This window comes from Podarcis raffonei, chromosome 4 (assembly GCF_027172205.1).
Source record: "Podarcis raffonei isolate rPodRaf1 chromosome 4, rPodRaf1.pri, whole genome shotgun sequence".
Taxonomy (NCBI): Eukaryota; Metazoa; Chordata; class Lepidosauria; order Squamata; family Lacertidae; genus Podarcis; species Podarcis raffonei.
In genome coordinates, this window is record NC_070605.1 from 23,046,539 (window position 1) to 23,069,948 (window position 23,410).

A 23,410-nucleotide genomic window follows, 5' to 3' on the forward strand; every position below is an offset into this window, starting at 1 on the left:
TGTTTTCACATTGTAAGCCACATTCCAATATCCTAAATCACATTCTGATTTCTAGGGACCAGCTGTCGAATACCAATTTACACAGGGAGTTTTGAGTATCAAAGCAACAATTAAAAAAAACAAAGCAAAAGCAGAACAAAAGCAGCCTGTACAAGAATTGCATTAGGGAAATTAGACCCCGATTATTCTCCTTCAGATATATTGTCAAGTCAGTGCTGCAGTGGATTCTGACAACAGCATTTGCAGAGATGGGCTTCGCTTTCTCCTGACCATGTCCAGAACTACTTTGTATTCCCAAGTCTCTGCTCGGCCGCTCTTCATCCATCACGATCCGTCCCTGCCTATTTTGCCGTGAAAAGTCTGCTCAACATGCCTGCCTTTTGTACAAGCAACCGCGCTTCCTCCCCAGTTGCATGATTTTTATCTGAAGTGAGCTTGCTTCATTTCTTCCGCCTGTTTTTAATGAGTTTTTAAAAACACCAGTCTCTAGCTGCTTTGTATTCTAGCGTGGCGAATGCCTCATGCTCTGAGTGCAGACAATTACATAAAATTTCCTTTACGTAGAGACTAACGGGGAAGTATAAATACAGCGTAAGCCCTGGTGCTGCTTAAAAGGAGAAATCATACGAGCAGCCAAACAATGCTGAAGGCTGAGAAAGCCGCATGCCTCCAAATTGCTGTCAATTTTTTTTAAAAAAATAGAGAAGAAAATGCCAATGTCCTCACCTGAAAGCAAGTGCATAAATCAGAACCGTTGGTGCTCTAGATGTTGCTGAACAACGTTTCCCAGCATTCCTGGCCGTCAGGCATGTTGGCTGGGGCTGATGGGAGCTGTAGTTCAACAACATCTGGAAGGCCTCAGATTTCTACACTCAAAGGTAGAAATCTTTATAATTAAATCAATAAAAATCTAAACAGAAACACCTGGAAGTTACGGATTGCCTGCCAACTCCCTGTCTATACCATCCACCTACAAATCCTCTGTTGGTTAATTTAACATCTTCTTAATTTATCATTCAGCTAACCTTCTATCCTTCAGAAATATGCAATATTTTCTCTCTTTTTTTGCTATTTTGGGACATACTGTTTTATTTCCAGATGTTCATGTATTTCTCTCATAATAATACATTTAGGAATAAAAGCACGAAGGTTCAAAGAAGATCATGGGATGCATAGTTAGAGCAGAGTACGCAAAGAAAGGCTGTTGAGTACTTACTGGTATGTTGTCGGGCTGACGTTGATGCGACGAGGATGACTTCCCGACTCAAATTTGCTTGCTAGGGTGACATTATTGCCAAAGAGACAGTATCTTGGCATTCTCACACCAACAACTCCAGCCAGAACAGATCCTGAGTGAATCCCTATCCTCATCTGTTAAGGGAAAGGGGAAAAACAATAAAAAATGAAACCTCTTACGTCGAATCTTCTGTTATTTCCCTTAGCGAATGAATGGATGCTCAGAATCCAGTATGATGTTAATTTAAACTGGTATCAATAGCCGCAGATCCAGATGGTCAGGAATACTCTGGTTTGCATTTCTGAAGAAGTCAGATAAAAATGTGAAAGAGTGTTGTGTGCGTGCGCATGAGCATAGGCATGAGCCCACATGTTTCACTGTAGTAAAACACATCTCATTTCATTTGGGTTAACCCCAGAATATTTCATGTTGCTAACTTTCATAATCATAAAAAACCACACCAACAGATGAAATGGTATGCAACTTTGTGGCCACTGACAGAGTATACGAAAACATGGCCAATTAATACACGCTCATGCCATTTTTGGGACGCGGGTGGCGCTGTGGGTTAAACCACAGAGCCTAGGACTTGCCAATCAGAAGGTCAGTGGTTCGAATCCCTGTGACTGAGTGAGCTCCCATTGCTCGGTCCCTGCTCCTGCCAACCTAGTAGTTTGAAAGCACACAAGTGCAAGTAGATAAATAGGTACCGCTGTGGCAGGAAGGTAAACAGCGTTTCTGTGCGCTGCTCTGGTTCGCCAGAAGCGGCTTAGTCATGCTGGCCACATGACCCGGAAGCTGTATGCCAGCTCCCTCGGCCAATAAAGCGAGATGAGCACCGTAACCCCAGAGTCGGCCACGACTGGACCTAATGGTCAGGGGTCTCTTTACCTTTACCATGCCATTTTCAAAATCAGTAGTATGAGATAGTTATGTACATATTGACTACATCAATGAGGTTTTTGTCTACCGCAGCAATGGGGAACCTGTGGCCCTCTAAATGGCATTGGACTCTAACTCCCATCAGCCTCAGGCTGCAGGACCAACTGTCAGGGATTATGAGAGCTGTAGTCCAGTAACATCTGGAAGAGCACAAAATTCCCCACTCTTGGTCTACAGTCTCCTCAACCAGTTGTGTGAATTAATGGGGAAAAGCACCATGTATATAAAAAAATCCACTAAGATATACCTTTGGAAATCACCTGCCAACAGATTCAAACCAACCAAGCAATTTACTATCAAACTATGGATATTTTCACAAAAGCTCACCGCAGTCAGAGCTGGAGTGACTACAAAACAGTGTGACCTTGATGAGATGTGATGAGATTTTTTTATCAGGAGTTTCAGCCCAATGGCCTGCTGGTTTTAATGGCTGCATCTTCCCTAGTCTGTTTAATGTGGGAGTGCAAATTAAGTATGGCTGAAAGGGTAAGAAAAATTATATAACCAATGCCTCCTTGCATCTAATCAATTAAATCAGAGATGGGAGAGCCTGAATGATGGCTATGCCTGCTCTAGAGATCCCCCCCCCACATCGGATCGGGTCCTTTTTGGAAATATTCCATAGCACTTGTGGCTTCCTGGATTCACAATGAGATGAGCCTTCATCTCATCTGCGCTGTGATCAGGCTCAGGAACAAGGCTGCGGGACCAGCTTGTTGCTTTCCATGTCACTCCTGTTTAAAAGAGAAACCATTCATCTCCCTGCGATTCTTCCGGCCTGAGTTGAAACAAAAGTCTGGCAACCTTCAGTCTGCATATATTCTCAAAACTGTCAGGCATGAAAGCATATTACATTGGACTGGGAAAGCTGGAACGCCACCAGAAGTCTTTTTTTTTTTTTTTGGCACAAATGCTTATAAAGAGGAATTATACTTTGGTTTTGCTTCGTTTGCCCAGGAAAGAGTGTTCAGGTTTGGGAAATAGATTCCTTACTGGAAGAGCAGCCATCCATGTTTGCCTTCTTGGTTTGGTTCGTCCACTCGTGTCATTTGGAACGATCTGCTTTGTCAACTCCCTGGAGAATATGCTCCAGCTCAGTGGTTTGGATTGCACAGCATCCTGCTTTGGGGCAGGGAACCAGGCCTTTCAGGTCTTTGAACATTAAATCGCAACACCTGGTATTTAAACTGCAGCACTTAGCATTCCCATCGTTCAAAGCCCTGTATACCTGGAGGAGCTTCTCTACCCCCATTGTTCAGCCCAGACACTGAACTCAAGCTCTGAGGGCCTTCTGGTGGTTTCTTCACTGTGAGAAGTGAGGGTACAGGGAACCAGGTAGAGGGCCTTCTTCGTAGTGGCGCCCACCCTGTGGAACGCCCTCCCATCAGATATCAAGGAAATAACTATCTGGCTTTTGAAAGATATCTGAAGGCAGCCCTGTATAGGGAAGCTTTTAATGTTTGATGTTTTACTATGTCTGATGTTTTAATTTTCTGGAAGCTGCCCAGAGTGGCTGGGGCAACCCAGTCAGATGGACATCATCATCAACATCATCATTACATTCAAACACAGTTTCAATTCTCTTCACAACAGACCTGTATTCTCCTTTTCAAAACTTCCCACCAATATTTTTGTGGGAGGTTTGAGCAAAAGAAGGGGGACAATGCATTACTTGGGGCATTCTGGGGAAACCAAGTGAAGGCTGCCAGCAGGGGCTATGGAAATCAGCTCTGCTTTTGCTACTGGCATTAAAGGAACAAAGAAAAAAACAACAATGCAGATGAAAACAAATGTAATTAGATGAACGAGAACTGAACAAATAGAGAATGCAACTAATATGAATCACCAAATGAATAACGAAACAAATCAGGTGTTTAGTCATGGAAACAAATAGAAACATGGAAATCTTGCCCGTCACTACCGAAATGCTCAACTGTGCGTGAACAGAAGGAAGTTGCTCTATATCTGAGAAACTCCCTTTTTAGTTGTGGTTTTATGGGGTGAGATAGGACAGAGGGTCGAAAGCAGTCCTATGACCAAATCTCCTAGTAGGTCAGAGCAGCCACCATGCTTGACCTGGAAGTTTTTACAGGGGTCAAGGAATATGGTCTCTGGAATATTTGAGGCATGGAGGCATCCTTGGCTGGTGTGGGGCCAGGCAGTTCCGTCCTTTGGCCAGAGCTGGACGGTGGTACAACAGCTGCATCCCCACTTGCCCTCCTTCAGGCCACTAGTCTTCCTTCTGCAACACTATTTAAACTTTGCCTCTGTTAAGGAATACAGTAATGTTTAGCGCATCTTGAACCTGGTTTCCTTCAGCAAGACATTTCTTAGCTAATTAACATGAGTAGGATACACGCTCAGCTGAAGGAGACCACATGGCTTAAACCAAATAAGAATCTAAATCAGTCAGGTTAAATTTGGTCGCCAAATCAAATCAGCTCTCCGCAAAAGGTCTGCTCAGTGTCCAACCTGAAGGCAGTGCTCGGCAATAAATTTTTATTATTAGTTTGCTACTGTAAGCGGAATGAAAAGGTTTCTTTCTTTCCTCATAGTTTTTTTTTTTAAGATCATGGTTGGTTGACTCCTGTTTTCCTCTATTTCTTCTCCTTCCTTGGCATATACATGATCCATTCTAGACATGTTCCCTGCGAACAGTCCTTGCTTTACAATTTGGCTACTAATACATTTCAGGTTTAAATCCTTGCGCATTGTCTTGGGCTCCGCATAACTGTAAATGAAGGGAAGTCTGTAATGGACAGTGCTATTTTTCAAAAGAGAGTTAACAAAATGTACTTCAGGTTGTTAGCCAAGCATGAAGGGAAGAAAGCCAAAGCCTATTTTTATAAAAGACAGGATTTGTGAGAGAAAATATGAGAATATTACTTCACTATCTTTTACGTGAATGTTTTCCAGCTCTCTGAAATATCCTTTTCTCTAGTATTATGAGGTCTTTGGGGACAGAGAATTGAATCAATATTATAGAAACAGCAAAAATAAGAAGCTCTCTGTAAGGAGAAAGGAGGGTGAAAAACAAGTACATAGTATAAAGAAGAAATATATAAATTTTTGCATGATTATTCATAGGTCTTTCAAAGAGGAGAAAATATCCCAGGGAACTGGGTCTCTGTGGGTTTGTGACATATCTTCAAGCATTGGGGGACTTTGCTGCAGGTCTTATGGTGTCACTGCACAGAGAGAAATTTGGACACACAGACAACTCCTCTAACAGAGAGTTTCTCATGGGTGAGTTGTTCCGTGAAAACTGGTTTATTCTCAGCAACCTTCAAAATAAAAGCATCCATTTCATTCCAGTGTTTTCAGAAAGAGATTTTTTTAACTGCTGTGTGAAAATAAAATCCAAAGCCATTCGCTTTCAGAGGATTTCATCATGCGTTGAGTCAAGATTCTTCCATATGTTCAGGCAAAACAGGCCTGCTTCATAGAGTCTATGGAATTAAGTTGCACAATTCAGCTCATATATCTCAGCACACCCATGACATACACGTCAACAGCCCCGGACAAACTGGGACATCCCATGAGAGTACGGCAGCCATTTTGGGCACCTTGCTCTCACGTGATTTCAAGCTGAGATCTCGCCCCCCCCCCAAAAAAGTGCTTTTTCAAGGTTTGTGATCTCGCGCAGGATTTCAGATCCAACAGATGGTGTCCCAGATTTGGCCTGCATCATGTTGGAGGGTATGCCACGACGAGATACCCAGTCTTTTTACAGTTCTTTCTGAAGTGCTCACGGAACTTCACATTTCTCTGTAATTGTTACCATAGCGCTGTACAATATGCCAGAATTTATCCATATTAAAGACTGGGGAAATGTATAATATTTTACTTTTCCAGACTTAGCAAAAAGAAACTTAAGTCACATGGTTTACAAACGAGGAAGAAGCCTAGGGCTTGCTGGGCCAGACATAGGTCTACTGATTGCTTCAGTAAGCCAGGTAGGATATAACAGTATTAGATTCAGCAAACATCAACAACCACCAGTGTATCACTTTGAAGGTCAACAAACATATATAGCACAAGCTTTCATGGACTAATCTGTTTGTCTTTCAGGTGTCACAGGACCCTTGTTGGCAATGTATTTTATTGAGCTTTACATATGGAAAGGTGCGCTATACCTTCAACAATCAAACGAAAAGCCGCAATATTGAATGTCTACTTGAATGTCCCATTCATCATATTGTCTCCACAACCTTTTCCTCAGCTAAAGGGAATACAACAAGATGAGAGGTAGAACTGAAGGCCATTCAATGAAGATGAATGATGGAAGATTCGGGACAGTTAAAGAAAGTGTTTATTCACACAACCCATATATGGTTCAGCAGTAAAATTATCTACCAGATTATGTAATGATGGCTACTAGTTTGCATAGAAAAAGAAGAAGAAGAGTTTGGATTTGATATCCCGCTTTATCACTACCCGAAGGAGTCTCAAAGCGGCTAACATTCTCCTTTCCCTTCCTCCCCGACAACAAACACTCTGTGAGGTGAGTGGGGCTGAGAGACTTCAAAGAAGTGTGACTGGCCCAAGGTCACCCAGCAGCTGCATGTGGAGGAGCGGAGACACGAACCCGGTTCCCCAGACTACGAATCTACCGCTCTTAACCACTACACCACACTGGATCTCTGGCAGTGCTGGCATAGGTGCAAAAGAGGATTAGACAAGTGTATGTATTGCAAGGCTACTAGCCGTGATGGTTATGTTCTGACTTCACTAGCAGAGGGAGCGTGTCCCTGAATACCAGCTGTTGAGGAAGACAAGCGGAAGAATGCTACGGCCTTCATGACCTGTAGGGGATTTTGCATTTCAGTTAATAAGAGGACACAGCTAAGCTTTGGATGAGAAAGAGCTGCACAGTCTCTCTCTCTCTTAAGCAGTTATGAAAGAAATTGTCAATACTTGCAAATACTGAGTGCATGCACTTTCATAGCCCAAGCATGACCAATTAGTACTGGCATCTCTTCATTTCAAATTTGAATATTTTTAATCATTTCCTTACTTACAATATGCATATTTAAATGTCAGATAATGTTTTATTCATCGCTTACTCAATGCTTCAAAAATAAATATATGAAGGATTTCCTCTCCCAGTCTAACAGAATTATTTTATTAAATCAGAAATCTGTGTTATGTCCTTTGCAGTCTATTAACATTTCCTGTGTGTTGTTCTTTTTTTCCTTTCTCTCTCTCCTTCTTAGTGTGTCTTTTGTCAAAATAAAGATTATGTCCACTTATTGAAAGGAAAATGCAATGGGAAAAGATTAAATCACAGATCATTACACCCTTTTTTCTTTACTACTACTAGTCATAGCTTTGCTCATGAAAAGAATTGTTAGTACTTTCAAGAAAGCAGTTGATCTAAAATAGGATTTATTTTCCAGCTTGGTTCGTAAGATTTCCAAACCTTTACTAGATTCTAAAGTAATACCAGAATGGACTAGGCTTCAATTTATGTTCCATCTTGCTGTCAATGGTATTCAAAGTGGTTAACAGGACAGTAAAAATACAATAAAAATAATGGTTAAAATGTATACGCATAAAAGAGCAGGGGGGAATCCAAATGTTAAAACATGAAAAAAAATAAGGCATAAACAGCAGGCAGTTAAGAATAAAAACCAGAGCCGAGCTAGATCAGGCCAATGGCCTGTCTAGACCAGCATCCTGTTCTCACAGTGGCCAACCAGATCGGTGGCTATAAATGATAAAATTATGATGATGATGATGATGATCCACCCCTCAGGTGGAATCAAACGGCTGCTCTGAATCACACTGGGCAGTCTACAGAGTCCAGGAGACTTCAGAGGGTAGCCCCCACCATTTTCTCCCAAGGAGTGGGAGGAGACCAGCAGTAGGGCTGGGCGATATTATCAATATATCGTCCAAAACTGGCTTGAAATCCATATCATGATATCGGTTTCATAATTTTTGACCTGACAATACATTGCAAATCATGATGTGTGTTAGGGCTGGGCGGTATATCATCCAAAACCTGCCTGAAGTCCATATCGTGATATCAGTTTTAAACTTTTTGGCCTGGTAATACATTGCAAATCATGATATGTGTTAGGGCTGGGCGGTATATCATCCAAAACCTGCTTGAAGTCCATATCGTGATATCAGTTTTAAACTTTTTGGCCTGGTAATACATTGCAAATCATGATGTGTGTGTGCGCGCTATGCAAAAATCACACTGTGGGGAAAACTGTGAAGCCAGCCAATGCCTCTATACAGCTCTATCCTTATTTCAGACCTTGTGATATATCAGTATATCACGATGTATCGTGATGCTGAAAACCAGATAACACCCAGCCCTAACCAGTAGCATCTCCTAATCGCTAAGAGGGCGCTGTAGAGGCAGCAATGGTGGGGCTGCTGAGGAGTGTGCCCAAGCCGTTTCTGCTACCACAGCAGCAGCAGGAGCACAACCCATGCATTCCTTGGAGGCTGGATCTGCTGTCCTGTGAATCCTGCCCCCTGAGGCAGTCGCCTCACCTTGCCTCATGGGTGGGCCAACAATAACCATACGTCTGTGTTCAAATGAAGAATGTTGCACCCACTTCGGGGGGGGGGACACACCATCTTATGAACATTCCCTTGTAAAATCTTCACCTGTACCATTTTTTAAAGTCACAAATATTTCATTAAAGCACCTGCATACTAAATTAAAGCAGCTGAGGGTGCAATAACTTAAATTCCACCATTACTAATGGATTCCCTAACAGCTAGCTTGCTAATCAATGTTTTTTTCATGCCAGATACCATCCAGTTAATTGCTGAAAATTCAAAGCTCATGAAAACTTGTGTTTCAGACCCCTGCTGGGGAGGGGGGAGTCTCCTGATGCAAACAAGCCACTCTCTGTAGAGTGGGGGAGGGGAGATCCTGCCTATACAAAAATATAAAAGGAAGAGGGAAATAAAACAGATATGATAATTTCTGCAATTCTGATTTCTCAAACTGTGTGGAGTATTGCAGCACGGTAGGTTTATGCTCAAAGTTTTGCATTATTGCTTCCTTTCCTTTTCGTTCTGATTGTAAGCTACTTTGGAGGGATATGAACCCAGAAAAGCAAGCTGAAATATTTCAAATAATTAAATGAACCATTGTGGCCTGAACCAAGTGTTAGAAGTGTGGTAAATAGGCAAGTCAAGCATGGTTCCCAAGATAACAGTGAAAACCAGGAAGGAAAATGCGGGAGAATGGAAGTATCTATTCATATTCCAACTAGCATTTAAACTGGGGGAAACGCCCCAGCTTCAGCGGTGCTCTGTTTAGCACCTTGAAAACAAACTTGAGAGAAATACCTAGCTATGTCTATGGTCCTCCTTATATGCTTTGTTGATGAATGACAAATTAACTAGTAAAAGCTCCATTCATAAGTGAAATATACTCAGAGTCGCAAAGTGATTTCATGCTCTTTATTCAGCTCATAGTGGTGAGGAGGAATGAATGAAAGTCCCCTCAAAGTATCTGCTTTATATACATTATTTACACAATGGGCTGCACATGATTGGCTAATTCCGGAATTCTACTGTAAGCCAATCAGGTTGTGGATTCACTTCTATCTGGAGCATGATTGGGTAGTTCCTGCCAACCAATCATACTGCTGCATTGTTCTAGGACCAATCAGACTGCTGCATTCTGAATCCTATTGTTCTAGGACCAATCAGACTGCTGCCTTTTGGATCCTATTGTTCTAGGACCAATCAGACTGCTGCAGTTTGGATCCTATTCAACTCAGTACATAACAATAAGTCTTTCATGGGTTCGGCCAGCCAGTAGGCACACAGTGATCTGCGTAGAACAAAAAGCCCAGAAGTAGGGCCTGCCCACCCATGAAGCAAGGGGAGGGGAGCAAGCTCAGGGGAGTTGGGAGGGGCGGCAGATCTGTGCCCACAGCCACCCACTGCTCATTGCTGCCTCCCCCTCCCCTCTGGGAAGTGGGAGATGCAGCAGTGAGAGAGGTGGCTGATGGGGAAAGCACTCAAACCAGTCCCTCTCTCTCTTTGTTGCATCTCCCTCCTCCCTGAGAGAAACGCGGCTGCTGTGAACCAACCCGCGCCCCTCTCTTCTACTCAAGGGAGTTAGTAATAAATAATAATAATAATAATAATAATAATAATAATAATAATTTATTTATACCCCGCCCATCTGGCTGAGTTTCCCCAGCCACTCTGGGCGGCTTCCAGCAGAATATTTAAATACAATAACCTATTAAACATTAAAAGCTTCCCTAAACAGGGCTGCGTATCTTCACTTTCCCCCTTTATTTCTGATGCTGATACCCACTCCTCCCCCACCCCCACCCCCCATGGGCAGCTAGACTGGTGCCTGGGAGTGGCTGCCTCGATCATATAACACCGGCCCTGAAAGACCTACATTGGCTGCCAGTACGTCTCCGAGCACAATTCAAAGTGTTGGCGCTGACCTTTAAAGCCCTAAACGGCCTCAGCCCAGTATACCTGAAGGAGCGTCTCCACCCCCCATTGTTCAGCCTGGACACTGAGGTCCAGCTCCGAGGGTCTTCTGCTGGTTCCCTCACTGCGAGAAGGGAACCAGGCGGAGGGTCTTCTTGGTAGTGGTGCCTGCCCTGTGGAACGCCCTCCCATCAGATGTCAAGGAAATAAGTTAAGGTAAAGGGACCCCTGGACGGTTAAGTCCAGTCAAAGGTGACAATGGGGTTGTGGCACTCATCTCGCTTTCAGACCGAGGGAGCTGGCATTTGTCCACAGACAGCTTTCTGGGTCATGTGGCCAGCATGACTAAACTGCTACTGGCGCAACGGAACACCGTGACGGAAACCAGAGCACACGGAAACGCCGTTTACCTTCCTGCCACAGTGATACCTATTTATCTACTTGCACTGGCATGCTTTTGAACTGATAGGTTGGCAGGAGCTGGGACAGAGCAACGGGAGCTCACCCTGTTGCTGGGATTTGAACTGCCGACCTTCTGATAGGCAGGCTCGGTGGTTTAGACCACAGCGCCACTTGCGTCCCCTGTCAAGGAAATAAAAAAACTATCTGACTTTTAGAAGACATCTGAAGGCAGCCTTGCTTTGGGAAGTTTTTAATGGTTGATGTTTCATCGCTTTTGAAGAATTATTATTAATAATTTCTTGGGAGCCGCTCAGAGTGGCTGGGGAAACCCAGCCAGATTCCAAAGCTGATTTTTCACCTCCCCTCCCCCCATTTCCAATATTCCCCAAGTGAAAACCAGTATGGGGAAGAAGCTGGGAGCAAAGATCAGCATTGGGAGCGAGGCAGGGGCATGAGGAGCCAACTGGAAGCGAGTCCCGGTTTGAAGATGATCTTAGCAAGTGTGTGGTCCACGAAGAACCACAAGAGGGGAGTTGCTAATGACAATGCCTTATGCAAAGCATGAATAGTTTAAATTAATTAAATAAGTAAATGCTTGCTTGGATACTTCTGTGGTTATATAGCCACTCCACAAAAGTAACTGGGTTGAAATCGAGGAAACACTGTGAGCCAAACAAAGACAGGTGCGGTTTGGAAAATTATTAAGGCTTGCACATGCGTTGGCAGAAGGGTCCCCTGCAGTCCTATTATAGGTACATTCTACAGAAGTTCTCGTAACATCTTTGGATTTAGTTTCATTTTTCTCACGCACAGCACTACTACGTCACACAAAACGGCCTTTCCGGGAGCCGAAGGGTACTTTAGGCTCTGTCCGACTGTGTACAAACAATCCAGCCTTTTCCAACTGGTTTCCTAAGAGGGTACAGAAAAATTGGGCCTGAGGAACCATTCTAAGATCCATCCTCACTCCAGGCCCAATCTAACAACTTTAATAAACTGAAAGACTCCCACCGGCTTCAGTGAGCCCTGTATCAAGTGAAAATAGGAAGCTCACACCAGGCTTGGTTGCAATTCACACCTAAGCTGGTTTCGTTCCAGATGACAGAGGAAAGAAATATGAGCCCCTGTCGGGAAATTCGTATTATCTTGTTATATGAATTTTAAGGTCTTATATATATATATAAAGTAAATGTTCATAAATGTACCAAGCAAGCACATACATAAATGTATAGACCACATGTCTGAGACCCACAGAAAAAGTCCTGAAACCATTTGTCTCTCCCAAATGATCTCAAATGTTTCTCTACAAGGTCGAAGGAAATGGGGAGCCTCCCCATTGTCTCTTTGCTCACAAATCCTGTCTTAAGGGCATATTTAAGATATGAATAGGGTGAGCCTGTGACCTGGATTCAGGAACGGAATAATTATCATAACAAAAGAGTGGCCAGGATGCCCAGGTAATCCAATCAGGTAACCTGGCAGACAGGATAAAAACAACACTCAGATAAAAACACACTCAAATTTCTGTTGTAGTCCACCCCTTCTCTGATGTATGTATGATGTATTGGGGGTGGTCTTAGGCCACACCCCTTCTGTGATGTATGTATGATGTACGGAGGGGTGGTCTTGGGCTACAGGGTGGGCAAATTTCAAGGTCTATAGAAGGACTTGCACACCTTTGTCCTGGGTCCTCCTCCTCTCTCCTGCGTGTGGGGGAAGCACCCTGTTGCAACAGCTTTAATAAAGATCAGGCTTATAGCTACTTTGCTTTCGTATATCCTGGTCTGGTCTCTGTTCATTTCCCGACCGGTTTGAGCTTTAAAAGGTATGCTTTCTCCAAAGGTCCAGTCTTCCTTAAGAAGCTGAACCCCTTGAAGGGACCTCTCAATATTCTTGTTTCAATCTTCATGATGGTACTTAAGACACCTTTCCATCAACAGAAGTGCTTTCAACTTTCCATTAACATAAAAGTAAATAATTTTAAAACACTTTATTTTATGCTGAAGTTGAATCCTTCATAGTTAAGGTATGTAAGTCAAGCTGTATAAAACAATTCAAATAAGCAGAAAGAAGTTGTGGGCCAGGCCACGGCATCCCCAATCCCTGCGCGAAGGCAATAGCCATGGTGTAAGGGAACAGTGGCGCTGTGGGTAAAAGCCTCAGCGCCTAGGGCTTGCCGATCGAAAGGTCGGCGGTTCGAATCCCCGCGGCGGGGTGCGCTCCCGCTGCTCGGTCCCAGCGCCTGCCAACCTAGCAGTTCGAAAGCACCCCCGGGTGCAAGTAGATAAATAGGGACCGCTTACTAGCGGGAAGGTAAACGGCGTTCTGTGTGCTGCGCTGGCTCGCCAGATGTGACTTTGTCACGCTGGCCACGTGACCCGGAAGTGTCTGCGGACAGCGCTGGCCCCCCGGCCTCTTGAGTGAGATGGGCGCACAACCCTAGAGTCTGTCAAGACTGGCCCGTACGGACAGGGGTACCTTTACCTTTACCTTAAGGGAACAAATATGACAAGACAACAATCTGGGATAAAAATTGCCCACAACTTTATCAGTTACGGATGTAGGTGGACTGTGGCTCAGGCATTGAGCATATATCCATTTCAGCCTGAAGCTGGATGGCTGAAATTTGAAGTGGGTCGTGCCAAGGATTGTGGCCTTCTCAAAATGCTAATCTGCCAAGGCAGTCGGCCCCAGAAAGCCACTGGAAGCTGCCCCACACTTGGGCTTCTGGACAGAGACTTCCACTTTGACCCCTTCAAACATTTGCTTCCAGTGTTTGGTTTTGAGATGGGGTACTTCTTTTTAATGTTGAGGATTGCATCATCAGGAAGAGGAGAGTTTAATCTGCATGCCAGCAGTGAGCAGGGCCAGAGCCAAATAAGTGCAAGTCATCCCTTCTCTCTTTACTAGGACAAAGCTGAAAAGATGGTGTGAACTATGTGTTTTTAGAAATGCGTATCTTTGTAATGTGTTTCAGTTTGTATTGCACATTTGAGCTGATGTCATATGCTCCTACACTTTGAAGTCAAAATCTGGGGAGCCATCTTCCCGGACACCATCTTCCTGTTTTTTTACCACAAGAGCATGGCGCGCACTTTGGTCGCTGTCATCTTGCGCAATTTTGCACCACAGTTTCTCCTCAAAAAAGCGCCTTGGAAGGGGGGCCATGGTGCCCAAAAATGAACATTTTGGGGCACCACATGAGGTCAAGCACTGCAAAAAAGCACTTATTGCAGGGAGGAATCATGCTGTGAAATTGTGCGAGATCATGGCAATAAAAATGGCCATAGCTCTCTTGCGATAAAAAAAAGGGATGTCCCAGTTTTTCCAGGACAGTTGCAGGGTATGTGATATAAGTGCTCTTGAAGCAGAAAAGGAGGGCATAACTATTGAAAAAGAAAAAGAAACACTGATTGTTTGTTTGTTTGTTTGCTTGCTTAAAAAATTAAAACAATAATCAGGAAACCTAAGCCTTTGAATAGGAGAGCTGGACTGGGGGGACGAAGTAGGAGCTTTATCCACCCAGCTTTTTAAAAGAAAATTGTTCAAAATTTGTACCAAGTTCCTCTCCCACATCCAGAATACCCCCCCCCAAATATGCATTTTTATTTTATTTTTTACTTTTTGGAACCATGCAAAAGGGGATAGCAAATTTAAACAGAAAAGTGGTCTGCTATGAAAGGGCTAAGCACCATCACCAGAAACGATTTTCTTGCTTTAATTTCTAGCCACCAAATTCTTTTTTTTTTTTAACCACCTTTGGGGTTTCCTTACATGCAATCGCATATATTAAAAAATGTAATTTGCCCCACAAATAACCCTTCCCCCTCCCAAAAGGCACAAAGGGAAGACGCACAAAGTTAATATACTTGGGCTTCGCCCAAAACTATCTTGACCTGATTTCCCAGGCCTTTGATCAGCTACCTTGTTCATCTGTACTCCAGAAGCAGAAAATAAATATAGAGATTAGACTGAAGTTAACACAGCATGCTCTCTGGGGGGATGGGGGGTGGGAAAAGCAAGATGAATGAAAACGCCGATTTGGCAGCGGATACACTGACAGATGATGGTGTGGCATGTCTCTAACTTACTTGTTTGTTATTGCTCTGCAGCCACCCTTTAATGCCACTAATTGGGCACAATTGGTAGCTTAAAGGACCCAGATGCCTCTCTCTCCAGTGTGCTGCACTGCCATGATCATTATTAACGTTTATTGCCTGCCTGGGCTCTTGTCTGGGCTTTGCTTTATTTGGAACACTGCCTGGCGATTTCTGCTCCTAGAAGTCATTTCCTTCTCATTCTGGGTTGGTTTCAAGAAGATACGCGTTTATTTTTAGGAGGAACAAATTGAGGTTTGCCAAGGCAATAACAGGCCCGCTTTCCATGAGCAGCGTAGGACGCTTCTCAGGGAGCTTCCAGACCAGCTGTGCACGGAGCATCCAAGCAGATGTGTTTGCACAAAGCTTGCACCAAAGTTATACAGTGTGCCTGATCATCCTAATAGGCTTGCATGGAGGCTATAACCAATGTGTCCAGCATTTGCAGACCCTCCAAGTGTCCCTATTTTCCAGGGACAGTCCTGGATTTGCAGAAGCTGTCCCAGTTTCTGATATAATAAATAATAATAATATTTTTTTATTTATACCCTGCCCTTCCCGGTTCAGAAAACCAGGCTCAGGGCGGCTAAAAACAAATTTAAAACACTTAATTGATGCAACAAAAAACAGCTTAAAAAACAGTATAAAACATGAATAACAATAAATTCAGAATTCAAAAATCAATTTAGGGAGAAAATTCATCCAATAAACATTACATGATCACCAGGGCTTGCTGGCTAAATTAGTCCTATTTGGGTCAGCGAAGAGACCAGGGGAGAATTAGCTGTGGGATCCCAGAGTGGGTAATCTTCATAAAAAGGGGAGGGGGATGGAAGGAAGGGGAATAAAAGATCAGGCTAAGTTCAAATTGAAAGCCAGGCGGAATAGCTCTGTCTTACAGGCCCTGCAGAAGGAAGTTAAATCCTGCAGGGCCCTGGTCTCATGGGACAGAGCATTCCACAAGGTTGGAGCCATCACTGAGAAGGCCCTGGCCCTGGTGGAGGATAATCTGACTTCCTTAGGGCCCTGGACCTCTAAACTATGATTATTCATGGACCTTAAGGTCCTCTGTGGGGCATACCAGGGGAGCCGGTCCCATAAATATGATATGATCCCAGAATATCCTGTTTTTCCTTAGGACATCCCTGTTTTCATTAAAGAAAAGTTGGAGGGTATGGTCGGACATCCCTATTTTCTTCAGAGATATGTTGGAAGGTTATGGAGTTATGCGCCCTCCGAGCCAAGAGATAAGTAACTATACAACCTTTAGAAGCCATCTAAAGGCAGCCCTCTATAGGGAAGTTTTCAATGTTTAATGTTTTATTATGTTTTTATATATGTTGGAAGCTGCCCAGAGTGGCTGTGGCAACCCAGTCAGATAGGCAGGGTAATAATAATAATAATGGAATTGGATGCCCCTATTTTCATTGGATAAATGTTGGGGCATTTTACTAATTGGAGTTAGCTCCCAAAATAAAAATCCTAAGGCCTGCATTTTAAAAGGATTCAAATAAAGGTGTGCTACAATACATAGCTAGATGATGGCCAGCAATGAGAAGCGTCTTAGTTGGTTATCAATCATAAGAAACGAGCATATATTAACAACTGGCAAACAGATACAAAGGTGTTAATTTGCTGATTAAAAGGTCCAGCGACAGAGTGCGATTCAGCTCCATTAAAGCCAGTGGGAGCTTTGCTGTTGAGCTCAGCAGAACGCAGCTCGTACACTCAAACTGATACTTCTTTTCACAATTCAACTAAAAGTGTGCAAATATCATTCTTAGCAGAGGAAACATTTATGACTAATGATGAGTGAACTCCACTCAATTTTATTCAAAATCTGAGAAGTGTTGCTGGAAAACTCTGGGGAAGAATACTTTTGTTCTTAGACCTCTCTCTCTCTCAAAAAAAAAAAATGTTTTGCAATTCATGGCACTACATGAAATTGGATTAAAATCTTATCGGTACTGCAATTTGCATTGAGCATCAAGGCAAGGAAGTAATTTTTTATTTTATTTTTTGCTCTAAAGCTTCTAAAGAGGTCATAAAAACATATGCTGGAGAGAGCTAGCTAAGTCAGTAATAACAAGCTTACTGGCTGACTGGGTATAGAAGCTTATCTGAGCTAGTTAAACAAGCTTTGAGGACTCCAGCTTCGTTATTATTTTTCTGAAGACTTCAGTATGCCCCCTGATCTCTAGAGAATAGTTAGCCAATATGAAACCATTCAGAACTACTGAATGTGAACCATTCAGAACTACCATAGCCTGCATGGACGATGGGTGTTGCAGTCCAACAACTTCCAGAGGGCCTCGTATTGGCATCCCCTGCTCTAGAGCCTTTAAACACTGCCCCTTTTGGCGGAGAGGATTTGTTCTCTTGCTTAGCTCTGTGTGAGCAGAGCAGAACACAACAACCTCAGAACTCCAGCTGTGCTATGGAAATGGCAGACATGGGAAGGGTTTTAAAGTACCGTATTTTTTGCTCTATAAGACTCACTTTTTCCCTCCTAAAAAGTAAGGGGAAATGTGTGTGCGTCTTATGGAGCAAATTCAGGCTGCGCAGCTATCCCAGAAGCCAGAACAGCAAGAGGGATTAATGCTTTCACTGCACAGCGATCCCTCTTGCTGTTCTGGCTTTTGAGATTCAGAATATTTTTTTTCTTGTTTTCCTCCTCCAAAAACTAGGTGCGTCATGTGGTCTGGTGCGTCTTATAGAGTGAAAAATACGGTACTTCTCCCTACCCTTCACCCACTTCAGACTGCTTCCTCCTTTCCTTGATATTTTAGAAATTAAAAGCAGCTGTTTAATGAGGCTCCAAAATGGTATGCAACAGGTATCAATTCAACAGAGGCCCACTTTGTTCAGGAAGGTGAGCGCAGAAGCGGCAGAGAAAATGATTCAACCCCAGGACGGAAAAGTTTCTACCCCAACGTTACAAGTCCTCTCGTTTTCTTAACAGCTTTAAATTATGGAAACAGGCAGATGAATCCTAACTTGGGGCCATGGAAGAGCAGAGGAACTTATCTACTGCTGTATTCAAATTCTTATTTATATTTGTCACTATGAAAAATGGGTCTCAAAGCGACGTATGGTTTTGTTTTTTAAAAAACGTACAATAACAAATTAAAATATATCCAAAGATTTAAAGAAAACATTAGCTGAAAGTGCCCGTCCTGAAAGAGCACCCTACCCTACCATACTAAAATATCAACACCAATCAAGAACAAAATGGCTGGGTGAATATGGACATCTTCACCTGGCACCCAAAGGTTGATAGTGATGGCATTAGGCACATATTCTGGGGAGATGCTGTCCAAAGCCCAGCCTGGCTGCACTCTCTCTCTCTCTCTTGTATAATCATACACAAAATCAGTTCCAGGTCGCTGAGCCTGAGTACTGGGCCCCGTGGGGATCTATTGGGGTTTGGATCCTGCCAAGCCAAAGCTACTGTCCTCTGGTCCTGTTTGGGGGCCTTCTTAACAGTGGAGTACCCCCCAACCCCCGCCCTGCACTCTCCCATCTGCCAACAAATGCTAACTGAGAGGCCAGTCTGCACAATCCTATCGCCCCCTCCTCAGCCATCAACATGCGAGAGAGTAGGACTGCACTCTTAGAACTTCTTGAAGCATGTAACTTTACTCCTTTTTTGATTAAGAGGAAAGGCTTGAGAACTGCGATATCTCTAGCTGTGCTCCCAGTGGTTGAGATCATCTCTCTCCTCCCTATCCCCAATCTCTCAAGAAGAGAAGCTGAGGCATTTCAATATTCTGCCCGTGTCTTTATTTATAGCAGGGAACGCATTCAACCCTCAGGTTACTAAATCATTCTGAAACAGATGGATGTTTTTCATCTTGTCAGCTTCAAACCCAAGGCCGAGTGGCACCCACCGCTCTCCCAAGCCCCCGCTGAACTCCCAGCTAATTCTCAGAACTTGTAAAATTAATGAATGCTAGAATGATGTCGGATAGAAATTAAGGGGTTTCCAGCTGTAATGTTTTGAGTGATATGGAAAAAAAGGTGCAGAAATAGGCTAAAAATTACTGATAAGGATTTGCTGAATTAACAATTTGAACTGGAATACAAAAAAGGGAGGTATGAGGAGGTCGGGGAAATATGTTAATGAAAAATAACTATTGTGAACTTTATGTGTTTTTAAACTTTTTTGTATTTTTCTATTTTTTTGTTATTTTTTCTTTTTTCTTTTTGATTCTTTTTTTATTGTATTAACTTTGAAAACTTTAATAAATATCTTTATAAAAAAAAAAATTCTCAGAACTTGTGCCGACCTGCGTTCTTAAAGCGGCGAATTTATTTATGGCGCTGTATTAGAAAGGCATATTCCTTCTAGCATGAGAGATGATAGCTTGGAAGGCAGAGGATCCTAAAACCCTCCTGTGAAAACAAACTGCACCTCAAGAAAGATGAGAATGGACAAACTTCCTTTGGTGCACTGGGGACCCTGGTTTGGAACATCTAATACACTTGACAGGGTATTATTACCAGGATTTATTGCTGCTCAGACCTGGAACCTGGCTGCACTCACTTCCACCGAGAAGTTATCTGCACCACCAGCAACCCTGAGGAGTTGTTGTATCTGTACATTCCTGCCCCAGGAATGGTAGCCTCAACAAGTTGCCTGGGCTCTTGTCAGCTTGACACACACACACACACCCAACATTGCTGTTGTCACCTTTAGGGCCGCAACACCAGAGAAGATCACAAGCAACCTATAAGCTTTGAGGCACCAGAGAAGTTCCTAGAGGCTACTTGAGAGGAGGTGGAAGCATGTACAAGTGTGGATTAACCTGACGGAGAGCCAGAAACGAGTGGCACCTCCAGCTCCTAGAAATGTAGGAAGCTGCCTTATACCAAGTCAGACAATTGGCCAATCTAGCTGAGCACTCAGCTACACTGATTGGCAGAAGCTCTCCAGGATTTCAGACAGGAGTCTCTCCCTGAAGTAGCTGGAGATGCTGAGGATTGAACCTTTCGGATGAATCATGCCTACTTGCCCTACACCTAATGTCAGCGGATTTGCTGCACTAGAAAAGTACCACGCATACTTCCCCTCCTCCATGACAGTGTCATGATTTCACACTGTGCAGCCACCTGATGTCATTGTAATTGTCAGGTGGGCAGCCTTGACCGCTTGTCACAATGGGCGGAAGGTGTGTGTGTGGAGATAGCCACTTCCGCCCTGCAGAGGAGGTGGGATTGCGAGCGTCACGGCCCAGCCCCCACGCGATTGGGGGAATCCCCAGCCATGTCACCCCCTGGCCAGCCAAACGGCTGGCTTTGGGGGCATGGCCCGCCCGATTTAAACACAGGCATGCCAGGAATCTCCCTCTTTTCCCACATACCAGCTGTTCATATTGAAGGGTAGTCCGATAAAGGATTCCAGGGGGCGTGGCCCTGTCCGAAGCCTATGAAGGTGAGGGCCTAAGGCACGCCCCCGAGAGGTGACCTCGGGGGAGTTCCTAGTTGATGTGCATCAGCAGGACTCCCCCTACTGGTGGTTAACCCTTCCCAGACTTCAAGCAAGCAGGCTGAAGCCGGATAGTCGGTTAGGACCAATGCCTAAGCCAATACCACTCATCACCTGTAACCTATAAAGTTGTGGCCATATTTAGCCCATTAACCTTAAATAATTGTGTCATGTGTTTTTATTTCCACTGGAGGGGGACACGAACTCGCCACGCAACAGGATCTGCCCCGCTGTTTTAAAAAGTATTCTTATCTCGTCATTTCTAACTAGCCTCCTTCGAATCAAAACGTCACGGACAGGTTGGAGGAACCAGCTGGGCAACACCTGAGAGAAGAAGGCTCCGAGCCCGGGGATTGGTGGTGCGATGCCGATAAGTGGCCAGAGGGAGGAGAGAGAGACTAGGAAGAGGAGGAGGTGTTGGAAGCTGAAGAGGTATCAGGGCTTAGTGAGCTGGGAGAGGCTGTGGCAGAGAGAAGTCCAGAATCAGAGGCAGAAGCAGAAGCAGGAGAGTGGGAAGAGGCCAAGAGGCAGAGATGAGCCAGGCTGGTGAAGAGCCACGGGTGTCTCCCCTTCTTGCTGTGACAAGCTCCCGTCCCCTCTCCCAGAACCAGAAGAGGCATAAAAAGGGCAGGGGAGAGGTTGGGTTCATGCAGGCACAGTCTCTGACTGCTTGGGAAAAGATGAGAGAACTGAAGACGGCTGTGGAGAGGCAGGGACTTTCAGTCTCGACAACTGACCCATGGGGCGAGACCTACTGGGTCTGTGCAGAGTGTGTTCTTGCTAATAAAGAATTAGCTCCAACTTGAACGATGTGATTTACTGCTGGCTCGCTCCCTGCCACGAAAGTGCTTCGTAGGAAGGTGCCACAAGCCGCGAAAAGTAGGCATTAATGGGGGCTGAACTCTGATTTGTGCATTTCGGCAAAGTGTGAAGATGCTTTGCAACATCAGCAGAGCACTGCGGTGTGAACCCATGGGAATTCCACTCCGGCAATGCTGGATCAATAGGTGAAGGTCATCTCCCTCTAGCTGCATCAGTTACAGGAGTATGCGCACACTGTATAACTGCAAAAGGATGAAGTAGGTGTGCTCTCTCTTGGCCCTAAAGCCAAGACATCATCTTCTGCTTCCATAGGGATTGTACATTTCAGCACCTTCTCCCACACAGTGCTATGATTTAATAGCATCTCTGGCCTTGAGTAAATAAATGCCTTTGCTCCTGAATGCAGACAGGACTGTTATTTGTTTTCCCCCATGTTCTCTCCCCCCCCCCGGCTCTTACTCATGAAATGTCAAAGATGAATAGGGAACTCCTCCTTCCAATACTAACATTGCTGGAGAGAGGACTCTGCAAAGCTCTTTCAAAATAGAAAGCAAATCAAAAGACAGTTGCAAACAGTGCGCCCCTGGAACAGTAATATGATTCTTCTGGGCCCTTTGGGAAGGACCATGATTCAGGGGTAGAACATGGGACAGCTGCATATTCCTGCCTTGCAAGGGGTTGGACTAGATCAGGCATCCCCAACCTTCACCCCTCCAGATGTTTTGGACTACCATTCCCATCATCCCTGACCACTGGTCCTGTTAGCTAGGGATCATGGGAGTTGTAGGCCAAAACATCTGGAAGGCCGAAGGTTGGGGATGCCTGGACTAGATGATCCTCAGCGTCCCTTCCAACTCTACAATAATATGATTCTATGTGCTTTGCATGCAGAAGTGAGAATTCTGAAAGATGGCTGTGTTTTGGTTCTCATACTGTTTTGGGAATAATAATAATAATAATAATAATTTATTATTTATACCCCGCCCATCTGGCTGAGTTTCCCCAGCCACTCTGGGCGGCTCCCAATCAGTGTTAAAAACAGTACAGCGTTACATATTAAAAACTTCCCTGAACAGGGCTGCCTTAAGATGTCTTCTGAATGTCAGGTAATTATTTATCTCTTTGACATCTGATGGGAGGGCGTTCCACAGGGCGGGCGCCACTACCGAGAAGGCCCTCTCCCTGGTTCCCTGTAGCCTCACTTCTCGCAATGAGGGAACCGCCAGAAGGCCCTCGGCGCTGGATCTCAGTGTCCGGGCTGAACGATGGGGGTGGAGACGCTCCTTCAGGTATACAGGACCGAGGCCGTTTAGGGCTTTAAAGGTCAGCACCAACACTTTGAATCGTGCTCGGAAACGTACTGGGAGCCAATGCAGATCTCTCAGAACCGGTGTTATGTGGTCCCGGCGGCCACTCCCAGTCACCAGTCTAGCTGCCGCATTCTGGATTAATTGCAGTTTCCGGGTCACCTTCAAAGGTAGCCCCACGTAGAGCGCGTTGCAGTAGTCCAAGCGTGAGATAACTAGAGCATGCACCACTCTGGCGAGACAGTTCGCGGGCAGGTAGGGTCTTAGCCTGCGTACCAGGTGGAGCTGGTAGACAGCTGCCCTGGACACAGAGTTAACCTGCGCCTCCATGGACAGCTGTGAGTCCAAAATGACTCCCAGGCTGCGCACCTGGTCCTTCAGGGGCACAGTTACCCCATTCAAGACCAGGGAATCCCCCACACCAACCCGCTCCCTGTCCCCCAAAAACAGTACTTCTGTCTTGTCAGGATTCAACCTCAATCTGTTAGCCGCCATCCATCCTCCAACCGCGTCCAGGCACTCACACAGGACCTTCACCGCCTTCACTGGTTCTGATTTAAAGGAGAGGTAGAGCTGGGTGTCATCTGCATACTGATGAACACCCAGTCCAAACCCCCTGATGATCTCTCCCAGCGGCTTCATATAGATATTAAAAAGCATGGGGGAGAGGACAGAACCCTGA

At 44.5% G+C, this 23,410-nt stretch overlaps 1 protein-coding gene across 1 annotated transcript in view; it reads right to left on the reverse strand.

Annotated features, from left to right (window-relative positions):
- Window positions 1-23,410, reverse strand: part of GUCY1A2 (guanylate cyclase 1 soluble subunit alpha 2) — a 145,021-nt gene that overhangs the window by 14,560 nt on the left and 107,051 nt on the right. The window contains exon 7 of the mRNA XM_053385738.1: window positions 1,217-1,371. Within this exon, the coding sequence (XP_053241713.1) occupies window positions 1,217-1,371 (155 nt within the window). The remainder of the gene's footprint in view (window positions 1-1,216; window positions 1,372-23,410) is intronic.